Here is a 17,457-nt window from a genome sequence, read left to right as displayed (position 1 = left end):
TAATTTCCGTCTGTAAACATCGTATCGGCTTACATATTAAATATTCATCTAAACAAGAAAACGAGATTGTATAAGTGCAATTTAGAAACTGTCATTAAAGTTGCAAATCACCATTATGATATGAATCTATAGACTAATACTAACACTGAATCGATTCTTATGTACTTTCATGTTTGTATTTCTAAAGTATGATCATCACAATAAAACATGTTTACTTCTTTTATGAAATCAATTTATATTCGATCCAGTACAACTAAATGTCTCTATAGTCAGTCAGTATAGGATCTTCCAGTATTCACATCCTTTGTTGTTTATTAGTACCTCAAAACCGTAAAGAAAAAAATGATTTAATTGCTTCAGAAACAATTTAACAAATATTATATACATCTTGAAATAGGAACACCTTTCACAAATGACGACTCATCATGATACAGCAACATTAGAAATACGTAAAATGTATACTAGTACATGTTTCATTTGCGCGAACGAAAGCAACAACAATCTACTTATTATTCGATAAAATCATGATCATTCGAAATATATTCTGAATATATATGTGATGTGACAATGACATGAAACTTTAACACGCAACTGCAACAAAACACGCTGCAGATATCTAAAACATGCTGCAGATATCTAAAACATGGTGCAGATATCGAAAACATGCTGCAGATATCTTATACATGCTGCAGATATCTAAAACATGCTGCAGATATCTAAAACTTGCATATCGTTCCGGAAAATGACTTCGCCGTTGCATGTTTTTATATGTTTTTCTTCTATGTTTTTATGGCGTAATCAAACGTTCTTCAAGAAAAAAAAGACTACTTAAACACGCCGTGCTTTCAGGAACCTATTTTGTCAACATCTCGTTTGCATCCGGCGTAGTGTCGCTTGAGAAAAAAAGACGGCACAAAGTTGGCATTTTTTCTCATGTATTGCCCGGTGAACCAGATTTTTTGGGTTGTACTCTGAGCCAAACTGTGTCCAGATTGCGTGGTTTCTATTTTTACTACACTCCCTTCGCTTGGAAATAAATGGTGTTTATTCAATAAACTATTTAAGTGCACTTACAGTCCAACCTGCCCGAGCGACCGCCTGTTAATAGCGACCAACAGTCAATAACGACCACACCGATTTCCTCCCGAACGATTTCACTATATATTGAACCTGCGAATAAAGCCCACCTGTGAACAAAGACCAACGACCACCCTTTTACATTCCCAAATCTCCATTTTGATAACTTACAACGACCACTGCAATCATAAAAATCAACGATTTCGCAACTTTCAAAAAACAAAATGGCCGCCAGGACGCTGCGTAGTCACGTGATACACATCTTACCAGTGGACTCGTCGGTCGCTATGGGGATATTGGCAAGTGACAATTAATTGCACTCGATAGCAGTTGTTTTTTCTATTTAACATGCATTGCTAATTGGTAGTCGCCTGCTTCTTTTATGCATTTGACAGTTTGTCAAAAGTGTAAAAATTTGCCTTTGTATTTAAGTGACTCGCGATTAATGTACTAATTGCCAAAATATCAAAGACAAATTTGGGGCTTTTATAAACTCATTAACTAAATTAGCGGTTTCATATCATTTACGATGTCTATTAAAGACAAACATTTTGATAGTCATACTCTTCTTAAATTTCTCCGTAATAAGACGTTCATAGATTATAGAAAAGTAAATTGTCAGTTCAAGTTAACCATCATGGCTACCAAGCGTAAGTTCTTGACGTTGGAAGAACGCGTTAAGGTCATTAGTTTGTAAGGTAAAGGACATAGTTGTAGACGAGTGGCTAGTGATCTTGGTGTAGGAAAAACTCAAATTCAGAACATTTTAAAGCGTAAACATGAGATTATGGACGAATTCGAGGAGAACGTAAACTGTGAAAGTAAACGCCCTAAGCGTGAGTCGGAATTCGCGTCAGTGAATGACTTAGTGCATAAGTGGTTTGTTGACGCAAGTGCATGGCTCTTGCCTGTGTCTGGACCTATGATCCAGGAGAAAGCCTTGAAGTTTGCGTGTGAGTTAGGATATTTGGATTTTACGGCTAGCAATGGCTGGCTCAAGTCTTTTGTAAAAAGAAACAGCATTGTATTTAAGATTCAGAGTGGTGAGCGGGGTGAAGTCAAGAGTGAGATTGTAAGATGTACATGTACGTATACATGTATGTCAATAGTTATTTATACAGTATATGATAAATTAAATAAATAATAAAAACATAAGGGAATAGAAATACAACATGTTATAAATATACAAATGTAAAACAAAACTGTGTTTTCAATCCTTTATTTCATTATACATGCATAAGTATTCAAACATTTAAACAATAGAGCACATGCATAGATAAGGTACCTGTTAAAAAACTACTAGCATATTTTGCAAAGTTTCGATCGACCCTGCGAATAAAGACCACCTGTGAACAAAGACCACAACGACCAAATCCCTTGAGTGGTCTTTATTGACAGGTTGGAGTTACATATGGTCTTCTTTTTAAATGTATCTCCTATAAAAACTGCTGGAACAATATAAACTAATTAAATCACACAATAATTTAAATGAAATTGTACCATCTCCGATTTTGTGTTTATTTACCGGGCTTTAACAATCTTATATGTTACCACTCGTGAATTAGGGCTTTATTGTGTAATTTTAACTAGACGCTTTTGTCTCAAATACTTTCGTCATCACGTTCAACATTGTGATAAAAGCTAAATAATGTTATCATTGCATGTTTTGGATATAAATTTACGAAACTGTGTAAATTTTTTCTTAATAGAATGGTGTTCCCTTTGATTTATAATATTCATCCATTCGCTTTGGAATCTGCGGCAAACTTTATTCATTCTTTTATTTCGAAAATATGTGAACAGGTCTTTTACGTATCAATGTCATAGCGTGCCTATATTAAAGGGACCTTTTCACAGATTTTAGCATGTTTTGAAGCTTGTCATAAAATGCTTTAGATTGATAATTATAAACATTGGATATAAAAAGCTCCTGTAAAAAATCAAGACAAAAAAGAAAAAAAGAAAAAAAGGTAACCCTTAGCAAGGCTCGAACCACTGACCCCTGGAGTCCTGGAGTAAAACGTCTACCATCTAGACCACTCGGCCATCCTGCGGATACAATCCCAGAAGTTTTTTATACTTTATATACGCAATCCTCGTAGTTTCACAAAATATAACGACAACAACAGAAATCTCCAAATTATTAATTCATTTCGCGTTGCAACGCTTTATAATTTTCGGGTTTTTAAATCGTCAAAAGATGCATATAATGGCTATTTTAGAGCATGGTAAATGTTCAGTATTACTGCTTCCTCACAGATGTCATAACTAAAACGAAAATTTTCGAATCTGAAACAACTTTTTTCAATTTTGTCAATTTACCCAAACGTGAAAAGGACCCTTTAATACTTAAGTATTATATTGATATTGGGATCGCGGCTATGTAAACCAATATATCATGTTGGCGTCAGCAGTACAATAATGCAAACGTGTCCCGCATGAACAATTGATTTACAATAATAACTTTTATATATTAATTTTTTGTCGTTGTTATTAATCAAAATTAGCTACATATTTATTGATTTATTGATATATGAATGTGTCATGGATAATGATTTTTCTTATGCATATAAAGCATTGGGGAAAAAAGCTATGATTATTGAAGAACAGACCCTTTTCATATTCCCAATACCGATGTCTGTATGTTTTTTTCCATGATAAACGAACCGAAAACGAGGCTTAGGCTGTTAAATTAAAGTTAAAATATCCTATACAGGCGTGAACATGTTTAGTTAATAAAATAATATAATGATTTTAATTTAACCTTTGATGTTCATATCTGAAGTTAATATTTGGATATGTTGCCAATTATTAAGTACCAATAGGTGGGTAGTTTCGTCAAAAACCATAACGTTTATAATATTGCTGTGTGTGTCTATCAAACTGTACTTGCCACAAACAATATTGCAGTTTTGTAGATGTGCTTTAGCTATACACATGCTCACTTTTGAAAATGTTGTAATGTTGATAAATCCTCATTACAGTGCACGGCTTATTAAGGCGGGTGTTTGAATTCCTCTGAAGGCGAATATAGAATACTTATTTAATGGTATTTTATATATTTGTTTCAGTAAATGTAATACACAAGTAATTGCAATAAGATCAATAAACCAGTGCAAAGAGAAAATGTGATCGTCCTTACCTAGTGACAATACTAATGATATATCCCTTTAAAACCAAATGTCTTTCTTCCAATCTCATTTATAAGTACACGATACATTATTTATGATTAACATCACAAAACACAGTACGGTATACTTATTTTCAACGAACAGTCAATTACCTCAGGTTGGATCTATATAGTTAACACGCATAGCAAATAGTATATAATAATTAGGAACAAACGAACTATTGCGTCTAACGCAATAGTGTATTTAGATCTGACAATCTTTCTTAACGAATTAAAATCTAAATTTGCCGTCTTATAGAATTCAAATTACGCATTTAAGGGACCTTTTCACGTTTTGGTAAATTGACCAAATTACAAAATGTTTTAGATTCGCAAATTTTCGTTGTAGTTAACTTATGATAGTTGTGAGGAAACAATAATACTGAATATTTACAAAGCTCTAAGATATCCATTAAATGTGTCTTTTGACGATTTAAATCAAAGCGCTGTAGGCGCTGAAGGCCTGGGGCTAGGTTTAGTGTGACGTAAAATGCATTAAGGATGTTTTGTCCGAATTTATACGGATTGACCCTAGCGGTTGAGTGCAGAAGCTCAGAGACTGCAAGAAAAGACAATAGTTGTGTATATACTAGTACAGTGTACATAGACGGTGGATACGATACGGGTTGTGTGAACGATAACCTTTTGTTCAACTCTACAGATCTGGTAGAGGTTCGTCTACATAGGCGGTGAAGATATACAACAACAACAACATGGCCGCAAAAAACTGTTATTGTTTGCGTCAAATTAATCACTTTCAATAGCCTAAAATAGCTTTTTATTACATAATTAACAGATCAGGAAAACACTCATACTTCCTTTGTAATGTGTATACAAAAAAATCCACTTAAGCTCAAGTCTCACTTTTGCTGGTAGAGCCCCGGTCCATCCCGGTTTGCTAACGCCGGTCGACCGGCGAGAACGGGATAATTCGTAGAAATTTTGTAACGCGGTCACGTTATTTCCCGGTGCCGCCCCGGTTGAAGCCGGTCAACAGCCCGACAGAGTCCCGGTTAACCCGGACTGGCTACGGTTTATCCCGGTGAAGCCCCGTCAGAGCCCAGGTTGTCGCCGGTAGTGCCCCGGTGACAGCCTGCAGCTTCCCGGCATAGCCCCGGTTGTCGCCGGTAGTGCCCCGGTTGAGCCCTGATGAAAGCCGGCAGAGCCCCGTATACCGTAACACCGCCGGCACTCACCGTGTCTATACCGGCAGAGCTACGGCAACGCCCCGGTTTTACCCCGGTCGTCGCCGGTAATGCCCCGGCGGAGCCTCGGTGAATGCCGGTGGCGTTCCGGCAGAGCGCCTGTTTTCTTATATACCGTAGCTATACCGGGACTCTAACGGCATTCACCGGGGCGTTGCCGTAGCTTTTCCGGGGTCTGTATGGGCCACGGTAGAGCTACGGTGCCGTTCCGGTTATTCCCGGTGCCGTGCCGGTTGTTCCCGGTGCCGCGCCGGTCGTTGCCGGTCCTTCCCGGTGACTCCCGGTTCATCAATTTAAACATTTAAATACTTTCCCTGTGGAGCCCCGGTTTTCCCCGGTTCATCCCGGTCGTCCCCGATGGAGTCCCGGTTCGTCCCGGTAGATTCCGGATTACGCAAAGGGGCTCCGCCGGCATCATAGTGAGACTTGGCCTTTACCCTGATAAAGAACGGTGTACAGATTGTGTACGTTGTCTCACGTAGAACTATTCGCGCTCGATTTGCGCGCTCGATCTGCGCAGTGAAATATCATATCCGGTAACTTCGGATATTTCCGAGAATGATCATGAATATTTTTTTTATTTTTTTTTTTCATTTTATTTATCTTGAATGTCTCGTTAACGCAAAATAAAATAACAATATCTTAAAATATGTTTTTAAATACCAAATGTAACGTCTTCAAAAAATGTATCAAACAAAATTCTTCTTACTGTCTCCGTAGACACTCGTATCTTTTCGGCCTAGACCGTAAAGTGAGGAACTTATTCTCGCATGAATATGCAAACAATAATAAAAATATATGTCGTAGCCAATGCTGAGCAATTTTGCTTCAATAATATTTTTTACACGTTTTATGACACTGTCATGTTATAAAGTGATGTTCTGTATTTACAAGGCTGGTTATTGAGATCTGCAAAGAACTTCTTTGATTGCGCATGAATTACCACCAAGTGGTAAATCGGACTTTTGAGAATTCATTCATTCGTATGTTTTGGCAGCCAGCCAATTCTGACTGTCTCAGAAATTTGTATCAACTATGGCCTTAGGGCTACGCCCCAGGCCAAAAATAAATCAAGCGTTGCAACGCGAAACGATTGAATAATTTGGAGAAATCAGTTGTTGTCGTTATATTTTGTGACACACGAGGGTTGCTTATATAAAGTATCAAATACATCACTCAATGTATGATTACGGATGGCATAGTGGTCTACGCGTTTGACCTTTTCTCCAGGGGTCAGTGGTTCGAGCCCAGTTGAGGGTTACTGTTTTATTTTCTTTCTTTAATTTTATTCTTGTTTTTTGCTGGAGCTTTTTAGATCCAGTGTCTACATTTATCAATATAAAGCATTTAATGACAAACTTCAATACATGCCAAAATCTGCAAAAATGTCCCGTTAAGTGTGCAACTTAAAGTTTAAACGATATTTTAATAATTATAAATTACCCAAAAGAGCGAAGTAATACCCGTCTGGTTATGGACAATAACGTATAAACGCAATGCAAGTTTTTATTTAAGCTCCATGATTATAAGCTTGAATAAACATCATAAATTAAATCTTGTTATTAAACTACATACTACAGATATGCTTATACAATATTACAGTATAATTAATTTCCCGCATTTCAACATCTCGCATCCTGGACCGCCTGATAAGCCTTCTCACGGGAAGCGATGTACGGCACCAGATAAGAAGCACGCGTGTGTTTTCTCCTAACAATGAACAGCCATGACTAATGGCAAAAAAAACAATGCAAGATTTGAATATTTTTATTTCGTTGTTTGCGAAATAATTGTTTTTTTTTGCGAACATTTTAAGGATTTGAATAGTAGAATGAACATAATTATCATTGTTGTTGCCACAATAATTTGTATTATTATCACTATTATCATTATTTATTGCCATAATTAACCCCATTATTATCATCATTATTATTATTAATATAAATACTATTTATGATAATAATGTTAAATATATTAATGAATTAATCATAAAAATATAATAATATTATTATAAATTTCCGTTTTCCGTGTTTAACGCACAAACCTTCAATGATTATTATTTATGTTTAACTTGAGTAACTAGTTACCGTACATATTTAGGATGTAATGCTTTTAATCGCATACAATGTGAATGAAGCATCAAGTAAATGTCACATTAGATCCGTGGTTCCGGGCTTTTGCCCTGTCAGTTTAAATGTGACGACGTTAACATACCGGTTCACTGCCACCCGGGTAATGGGATACGCAATCAAAAGAGTTTATGCTGTTTTCCGATCGAATTTTCTATTTTTTGGGCAAAACTGTACCATTCTTCCGTGAAATTTTGTATTCGCAATACAAAAGGATACACCATTTATCAACTCGACCATGTGTCTTGTCTTAAAAACTAATCTTTAGGATATAACTTTAAATAAAACAGAGGAACTTACCTCTCGCGCGTGGCGTTTGTTGTTCTCTGTTAGTGAAGTGCCATCCGTCAACGAAGAATTCGCATACCCGGCGTTATCAAAGGAGCTGACTAACAACAGCATGGAGCAGGACGAGTCTAATGTAACCTAAAGCTTTTCAAACATAACATCGGAACGCAATGAAATTAACCAGATCTGCGCAGCTCGTTACCGTGAAAGTAAATAGGATTTCGGATCGTTATTTTAGTGTTATTAAGAAATATAAAAAAAATTAAATCAAAAGCTCGTTGTAAAACGACAACATACTAACTGACTTTATTTATAACAACTAGGTTTTTGTTAACCTATTACCAAATAATGTTAAATTATCTATTATATTCAAGACAGACTGACGCGTTGTTCGTTTTCTTTCTTCTCAAAGGGTTGATCAATTTTTCGAAAATATAATTAAGTTTTTTGTGTATTCATTATATGTGACGCATTTGCGGAACTTACTCGAGTCAAGTGTCTCCTACTTCACCATCAAGTGTGGCTTTCCTTTAGAGTAGGTCATTATCATAACTAGGACCACGCGCTATTGGGCGGTTCGATATTGTGTGTTCAGTCGTGCTGCACTCAAGACTGCAAGGCTCACAGATTGCCGAACCTTGTGTTCGTTTGTGCAGTCATTAATTTTTGGAATTAACTATCGTTGGCAGATCGCTGGTGAAATATGAATGCACGTTTGAGTTTGATGTTTGATGCACTTCTGGTGATGAATTGCATTATATTAGGTAAGAATTGCATGCATAGACTGTAGTAGTACAGCAACTTTAAATAAAGAAATCAAATGAACATAATTGTCGTGATACAAATGTATACAGATATAGAAAAATACATGTAATAACTAATTAAACAATCAACCGTGTTAACATTTAATACAGGAATAAACATTATTGTAAATGTACAGTTATATTTAAATTAATTATTAATTACTTAATCAATATTTATTATAAACTCATAAATATGTAGCATTCAGTAATATTTCATTATATTATCATTATGACTAACAGTAGTTTTGTTTAAATGTCGTCTACTGAAGTTGTGCAAGATTAATAATAATGGTGTCTCGTTTTCGGGCTAAATGCTTGTGAGTAAAGTGACTTCCGAGATTGGCCTGTGTAGTCTAATCAGGAAAGACTATTTCCGTTTTTTACAGAGTTGTTCGTAAAAAGTACCGGTAAATGTCTTATATTGTCTAAACGAAAATCGAGTGTAAGCGGAAAGTGTCGTCCCTTACCAGACTGCATAGGGAACCTGGACGATATTTTAGGCATATTCAATAAGCCCGATTTTCCAAGAGCGAGGCTAATGCGGTTTCCATTATAAATGTTGACCATTACATAATCAAGATTGCAAATCATAAAAGTGGCGAGCTACTGTTGATATGTAAAAATGAAGATTTTATGTAAATATGAGAGACGTTGGGGCTATATCGATTTGTTGCAGGATTCTTAAATGGACCGTGCTCTGTGAAAAAAGAGTTAAATGCATGTTCGTTAAGTGTCGTACCAGATAAGCCTGTGCTGTCTGCACATGCTAATTAGGGACGACACTTTCCGCTTAAACTGGAGTTTTTCTGAGAAGAGACTTTCTGTAAACGAAAACTTGAAAAAGGCGGAAAGAGCACGGCCCAAATGTTATTTTATGTTATTTTATTCGCCAGCAAACTATTGTGTTTAACCTTTCAGATGTTATTTTACGGTAAAACCAGGGCGTGTCAACTGAATGCTTCTTTATCAAATATTGTTGTCGCTAATGAGGGTGTTGGGCTTACTATTCAAGACTGCTTTTCAAATTATTATCAGGTTTTCAAGTCTTCAGAAATTGTTTAACGCGTACATAATGCATTCCGACACTCCGCACTGTGCACGACCTTCCTTTATAACAGAGGTTGAGTATAAATTATATATCAAACTCACGCAAATATGCACCTATGTATATGTATCCTGTTGTTAGGATGTTTTAATCGCCTATGTTGTCTACATACTACAGTGATTTACATGACGTTGTTTTATGAATTTAACGCACTTAAACCTAATGATGAATGAAGTAACCTTCTTTATTTTACTACCTTCAATTGTAAAAACGACACTTACAAATTAGAAAGCGGCATAATATATTGAAATCTTCCTCCCTTGTAATGTATTTATTGAAATAAATATCATTAATAAATTGTATACACTAACTAACATTGAGCGCAGTACATACCTCTGGTAGTAATTTTAATATGGATCATTCATTCTTGAGCAGTAATTAATGACAGCAAACAAATGAACTAAACGATACAACACGATGACAGAAATATGTTTGTTTAGAAATCATGTGAGCCGTGTTATTGTCGTGTAAAACTTGGATTAATGCAAGTCCGTAAAGTATTAACCCAGATTAACATGTGCAGTCCGCACATGCTAATCAGGGACGACAATGTCTGTGTTTATGAAATGTGTAGTTTTAAGGAAGTCTATTCTAAACGAAACTATAGGCTACAGGGATTTCAGCAGATTTTGACAACCAGGAGTAAAATGACCCAAGATCTCAAAATTATGAGAGGTCAAAATAAAATGATTATGGTCCAACTACTGAAGTAACTTGAAATATTCCTATAGGCATTTTTAAGGTTTTTTAATAGATTATTTATCATAATACTGAATAAAACATTTCCACAAAAGCTTTATAATTTCCATAAAAAAATCATTTGTGGTCCTTTGTGTCAAAATGATGCAAGGCTATTTTTTGCAGGAGACAAAAGTGAGATAAATGCAATTTGCTTGCATCAAAATGCAGGATTCTGCTTCAATTGAAATCACTGAGGCTAGACCAAAGTGGTTCCCATGATTTGCCTGTTCAGTCTAACCTGGTATGACAATAAACGCACATGCTTTAAATCCATTTTCCCGAAACGTGGCTCTTATGATTACTGATCTTAATCGAACTTGAACATGGTGAATCATTTGAGTTACACCCACGTCATTGTTCGGTACTTGAAGAACCCTTGAAGAGCTTGAAAAACGTCAAATGTTCAAGATTGATATTGTATGGCTTACTCTTGTTGATGTGTCATTCCATAAACGAAACAGCAATAATGTGCTACTATTAAGTATTAATAAGTTGTATAATTAAAAATTATATATACATAATTACATATATAATAAATAAATTGGACCAACATAAAAATACTAAACTATTATAATAACTTTAATGTATAACATTATTTGTCGAAATAAATGCGCGAATCTCTGCTTTTACAAGGCTGCACTTACCATGTGTGAAATTCCAGAACAGCAATACATGTATTATAATTAGCCACGCAGTTCATATATCAGCATGATTATTAACTAGCTGTGTATGTTCCTTGCACGCTGCGTTGCTGGGAAACATCATTGCTCTGTTAAGATAAAATAAAGTTCAAGATAATGTCAACCGATCTTTTTCACGTTGTTACTTTTGTGTTAAAGAGACTGTTTCTATGTTTGCATATATTTAATTGAACTATATACTTTTTCTTTGATAAGAAGCAAACATATATTGTATTCAAACATACCTTGGATCTCTCCTGTTTGTCTTTTACATTGCACAGCCTTATTCACACAGTATCCGGAAACAAATATTCATCGATATTATAAACACATACAATTCCTAGTCTACACTTTCCGTTGTAAAAAGCGTTAGGCGGAAGTTTTATGACGCCAATGCATTTGATAGCTATCGTCTTAAGTATCTAAATGTAAAAGTGGATGTTGCTTTGTCGTGCCTCATAATTGCGACAATAAAACTAGTTGTGGGCTAACGGTGCTATTAAAGGCGTCATCGAGAGTTTATGTTATAATTGCTAAAACACCAAGCATGTTATTAATGTATAAGCTACTTCGGTAAATAACAATCGACCAGCGTCTTGAATAAACATGAATATTTGACGATTCGAACTCGAGTGACTATTTAAATATACTTTTTCAAAGGCTGGTTCCGTACTTGTCCATGTATTTAATAAATCAAAAACAACATAATAGTACAACAGGAATAGACACCGATGTTGTTTCCCCATACTGCAAATATCGCTTAATAATCATATGAAATTGATGAAATAATATTTAGTAGCACTAAAACTCGATAAAGGTTGAATAAGTTAAAAAACAAATGTTTCAGTTTTTTTGTTAAATTTTGTTACAAGATTTTGATCAGTTGTTTAACATATCAAATGCGTTGAACATTCCAATACGCTGAATGACCAACTGGTTAACGAGGCAGCCTTTTAATCCAAACGACAATGATTTGAGCCATAACGACGCATTTCATCCCTTTTGTTTCTTTTTAAAATGTGTTCTTGTTATTATAATGATGCTCTACAGTTCCGATGATTAAATCGAATAATTACAAGACTTTTACTTTCCCATATCAAACCATGTCCATAATCCTTCTTTCCGGTTAATCTACAGACAGCAATAAACATGTACTTGCATTTTTGTAAAGATATTTAGAATATTATTGTAAAATAGTAATGCTTTATTTATGAACTAATGTTGAATCCGATCCAAAATTATTTAAGTTCCACTCAGTCAGTGCAGTATTTTGTCCTGTAGTATTCACATACTATGTTGTTTTAAGAACATCGCCTTCGTAATCTTAAGATACAAAGTAATAATTTGGCAAGTTACGCGTTATTTGTTTATAGTCTTTGAATTCATACAATATAACAACACGTGGAGTAGTAACCTTTTTTATTATAAAGAAAAAAATGAGAATACTTATGATAGTAATATCCAAAACAATAAATACATGTTTATATATATATATATATATATATATATATATATATATATATATATATACCAATACATAGTGCCAGTTACGCGGTCTCTGTAGTTTTCAGACTGTACTTACGAGGTCAATAAAAAAAACGGGGTCTATATACAACCCCGCAATCTAGGCTCCTTTAATTACTATGAGGGGGGTGTAGGGGAGGTAATGCAATCAAATCTCACAATAAGGTCTTAAATCGAAAACCACAATCACGTCTGAAATTGAAATTGTATATACCTCGCAAATAAGTTCGCTATATATATTCCTTGTATAAGACGTTAAATAAATGGCGTGTTCATAAATAACAATATATAAGGTACCCTTATATACCTTAATTCGTGTTAATATCGGATAAAAAAGGGTATGGAGATACACGTGTTTAAAGTGGGAACCCCATGACCTATGTCTAAATCAGAGACCCCGTAACTGGTCATATGTGTGAATATATATATATATATATATATATATATATATATATATATATATATATATATATATATATATATATATATATATATATATATATATATATATATATATTTATATATATATATTTATATATTTATATTTATATATTTATATTTATATATTTATATATATCTTGGAGATACGACGATAAATGATAATGCAGGAAAATAAAGTAACACGTAAACTATTCACATTTTTCTTTTATGCGAACAAAAACAAAATATCCAGATATTCTTGAATAAAATCGTGTTCGTTTATTATAAAGTCTGAAGTGGCAGTTAATAACGCACCAATCGTTGTAATTCGCACAATACATTAAACCGTGTGGCAGATATCTTTAACATGCATTTTGTTGTGAAAAAATGACTTCGCCGCTTCAGGGATGTCTGTAAGCATTTGTTACACGTTCTTGATGACTTAATTAAGGGTTCCCCACGTCATTAGATCCTGCAGATGAAATAAACCATATCCCTTAACCCCGCATTGCTTTCAAGACCCCGTCATAACTTGACATTTCGCTTCAAGTCTCGAGTATTTGCGCGTGGGAAAATGGGCCATTTGATGGGAACTTTTCTCGTTTAATACTCGGTAGTTGTATAATTGAAGTAACATATCGTACTACAAGCTGATGTGTGCCACATTGTGTTGCATCCATTTCTAAATAATTTCTATTCGTTTGGTGTTTTTGTAATTCAATACACGCTTTACCTTCTTACATATTTCATATGCTTTCATAAATCTTTATAAACACTTCTGTGTAATGGATCAATAAAATAATAAATTGACTCAAGTTTTTAGCGGTAAACGAACATTTCCCATTTCCAACAATCGAATCCGGACACGGGCCTTTTAACGTACTATCGTAATCGTTTCCACTCGGACATTGGGGCTTTATTGTTTATTTTTACTGTATGTTATTGTTCAACATATTTTTTGCACCACATATGAATATCGTGACAAAGCTTTATAATGGTATTGATTGCAATATGTGGATGGACATTCACGAAAGTATGTAAGCCTCGATCTGAAACTTGGCTACATGAATGTACTTAAAATATCGTCCTAGACAAACCTTGCAGTTCGCACAGGCTAATCACGGACGACACTTTCCGATGGAACAAAATGTTTGTTAAAAAGAAACTTCCTTTAAACATAAAGTTCCGTAAAAGCGGAAATTGTCTACACTTTACGCACATGCATTTAACCCAGTTTTCACAGACACGGATCATATACTTCATTGCTTGGTAGAGAGTATTATTCTTTTCTTTGTCACATAATGATAGGAAATTAGTTGAAATATTTGGGTTTTCTTTATGTAAGAAATATTGACAAGTTTTTCAATGGCGAGTATACATGACAGTCAAAAGATTAAATATTTAGATCTGGTGTTATTTATTTGTATCACAATGCTGATTAGCGTGTACATACTTGAATAGTGACTTCTCCAGTCCTTGGTTGTAATTCAACCAACCAGCAATAAGCGCGCATAGAATCGACCAATCAAATATGTTATAGAAATTTTATTATTGTATGTTTATGTGTAGTTCGTGTGGAAACGAGGTTAGACAGCGTTTAGACTTGGAGGCGTACGGATCGAGAAAGATACGATCATGTAGCTATCAGACTGTATTTGTATAACTGAAAATATTAAGTATGTTAGACATTAAACTGGATTAGAAACTGATATATGTGTTGTTGAATATTTTATCCTACTTTATGCAGAGAAACCAACATTAATAGAGAGGGACGGACTTATCCCATGCGCGACACGAGAAAATGGTAGTTAATGCAAATCTCGTCATCATGGCAATACACGCATGACGAGATAGTGAATAATAGGCTACACACCAGTAATTTAAGAGTAATGAACATTGCTAGTAATTATGTGTCGTCCATGAACTATGAACGATTACGTGACATCTTGTATTGATTTCATTTATTCATTTATTCATTTTGTTTAGAATCTGCTGAAAAAGTTATAAAAATGTTCATTTATAAAACAAATGTAAACATGTTCCTTTAAGTATTCAGTGTTTTTTATTACTACTGTATGACACGTATGTTTACCTGTTTTATAATACGCTGTCTGTTCATTTGGCAATGTTGAAGAACATATGTTTTGAATTCTATAAGATAAAGGTACGTCATTCAATTTGTTGCAAAACAAAATAAGTATGATTTGAAACCCCAACAGCATAGCAAATACCACGTTTGATATATTCTACTAAAGCATGTAATAAACGGTGTTCCAAACCTGATATGTTGACCCATCCCTAGCGAATTACAGAGCGCTTTGATACAGACATTGCACGAGGGTTTGAACGAGAACCACATTTTTACTAGCGTCTGTAATTTTGTTCACATTTTTTTCACAAACAATACCTTTGCAAGAAAACAATGCAAAGTATTGTGTGGAACATGATGTAGTTGTAACAAAACGCGTTCGCAGAAGTTATCGCACATTGTTATCACCACGAGATGAAATTCTTATGGAGGGAAATTAGTTTCTGTATAATAATAATGGGGCAATCGTTGCAACCAAGTTTTTTCCAAATACAATTATTAAACTTGTTTCTTGCGCCTTAACAAATAAAACAAACACAACAATTTCCTCTAACACTGCTTCTGCCTCAAAATACACAAATACACACTACGGAAGTCAACTTTGTTGATACGTTTAAATTGCCCATCACCAAACGCCCTCATATTTAGATACAATCCACATGTCATGGGATGTTTCAGTTTCATTTCTTTAGCTACAGTATACTTATAAAAGGTATATGCGTCATGTTTGTGCTGATATCAATCTAGGGCAACAATCTAAAAAACGTTTCGTTTATAAATATTTTGGACCAACCTGGCATGTCACGTCAAAATGATCCGTTATACCACGAACCACCTGTTACTAACATTAAAAGCATCATAAACAACCAACATCACTAATTACCGCTCAGTTAGCAACTTTTTTAAATATCTTTTATCGGATAAACGGATCCAGTTTGATGTTTTGCCAGGCTTTGTTTTGGACAGGACGCCTCGCTAATATTAACTGTGTTTCAAATCCCACTCGAAACAAACACGTGCATGAACAACAAAAATACGCGAAACTAACCCGTGCATGAAAAAAATGCAGTTGAAAAAGTGGCTCACGTGGTTGCACAAATTATTGGTATATGTACACCAATTAAATGTGTACCTTTTATTTTACTTATAAAATAATATTTCATAACACTAATGCACTATGCTGTTCATAATATACATACACAATTATATGCTCTCTTTTCGGTGTGAGGCTGTTACAATTGTATATAGTTTTCCCTGTCCCGTTTGTACATCCGTCCGACCATGTGTCGGATTTGTCTGTCAAGCGTTACTCAAACAGTATAACTATTTGACTGTGGGGACATCTATGTCTTAAGGAAACATGCCTAGTTTTCGTAAGTATTAACAAGAAAAAGTATAAAGTGCTTTGCTGCTCGCAGACCTGTATATTTCTAGGCACAACGCTGTGAACTATTGTCAATACAATGATCGCACTTTGTTGACAATCGTTTTACCAGTCATGGCGTCATCACGTTTAACGTTGTATGTATAATCACTTTCATTTCCAGTTGTTGCACAAGAGGATTACGCCAGTAAGTGTAGTTAGGTCAACAATACTATAAACATCCTTGTATCCATATATACGAATGAAGCCTGAACACAGTTCATTATGAAGCCTTCCGAAATAATGCCTTACGATACCCAATGCTTCTTTGAATAGCTAAAACTATCGACCTATACGGAGCCAATGGTACGCGCATTCACATTATATATCATGCATACATCGAAGTTAGGTGGAATGTGAGTTCAATGCAAAGATCAGATGCCAACAACAACATTATTCTTTTTTTTGTAAAATAATTGTAAACCACAACACGTGTTAACGAGAGAAAATACATTTACGTCAAACCGTGAGTATATACGTCTAGCAACTGTATATACTTTAAAAAAAAGCTTTCATACCCCAAAAGCCGTTCCTTGCATGAATATATGGTAGGGCGTAAAATTCCGTATGAGCATGCAATGCACGTTGATAATGTTAATTGAGTCTATCTATTGAAAGATGTGGTTGAACGCATGTGCATAAAGTGTCGTCACATATTAGCCTGTTCAGTCCGCACATGCTAATCAAGGACGACTTTTCCCGCCTAAACAGGGCTTTCGTTAAAAAGGACTTCTTTGAAACGAAAAAGCGGCAAAGTTTGTTTCTGATTAGCATGTGCGGACATCACAGGCTAATATGAGACAA

At 34.9% G+C, this 17,457-nt stretch overlaps 1 protein-coding gene across 6 annotated transcripts in view; it reads left to right on the top strand.

Annotated features, from left to right (window-relative positions):
- LOC127850257 (adhesion G protein-coupled receptor L1-like) overlaps positions 1–17,457 on the top strand; it is a 45,454-nt gene that overhangs the window by 5,158 nt on the left and 22,839 nt on the right. For 2 of the 6 annotated variants that reach the window (XM_052383137.1, XM_052383136.1), the window contains exons 1-2: positions 8,428–8,632; positions 16,778–16,801. The exons of 1 other annotated variant lie outside the window; for it this stretch is intronic. In XM_052383137.1, the coding sequence (XP_052239097.1) occupies positions 8,572–8,632; positions 16,778–16,801 (85 nt within the window). In that variant the 5' untranslated portion in view covers positions 8,428–8,571. Of the gene's footprint in view, positions 1–8,427; positions 8,633–16,777; positions 16,802–17,457 lie in introns of those variants that run through there. 3 more of the 6 variants (XM_052383141.1, XM_052383138.1, XM_052383139.1) reach the window with 3 other exon arrangements.

Source organism: Dreissena polymorpha, chromosome 11 (genome assembly GCF_020536995.1).
Source record: "Dreissena polymorpha isolate Duluth1 chromosome 11, UMN_Dpol_1.0, whole genome shotgun sequence".
Taxonomy (NCBI): domain Eukaryota; kingdom Metazoa; phylum Mollusca; class Bivalvia; order Myida; family Dreissenidae; genus Dreissena; species Dreissena polymorpha.
The sequence above is the reverse complement of the archived record's forward strand: the minus strand, read 5'-3'. Positions and strand labels throughout refer to the sequence as shown.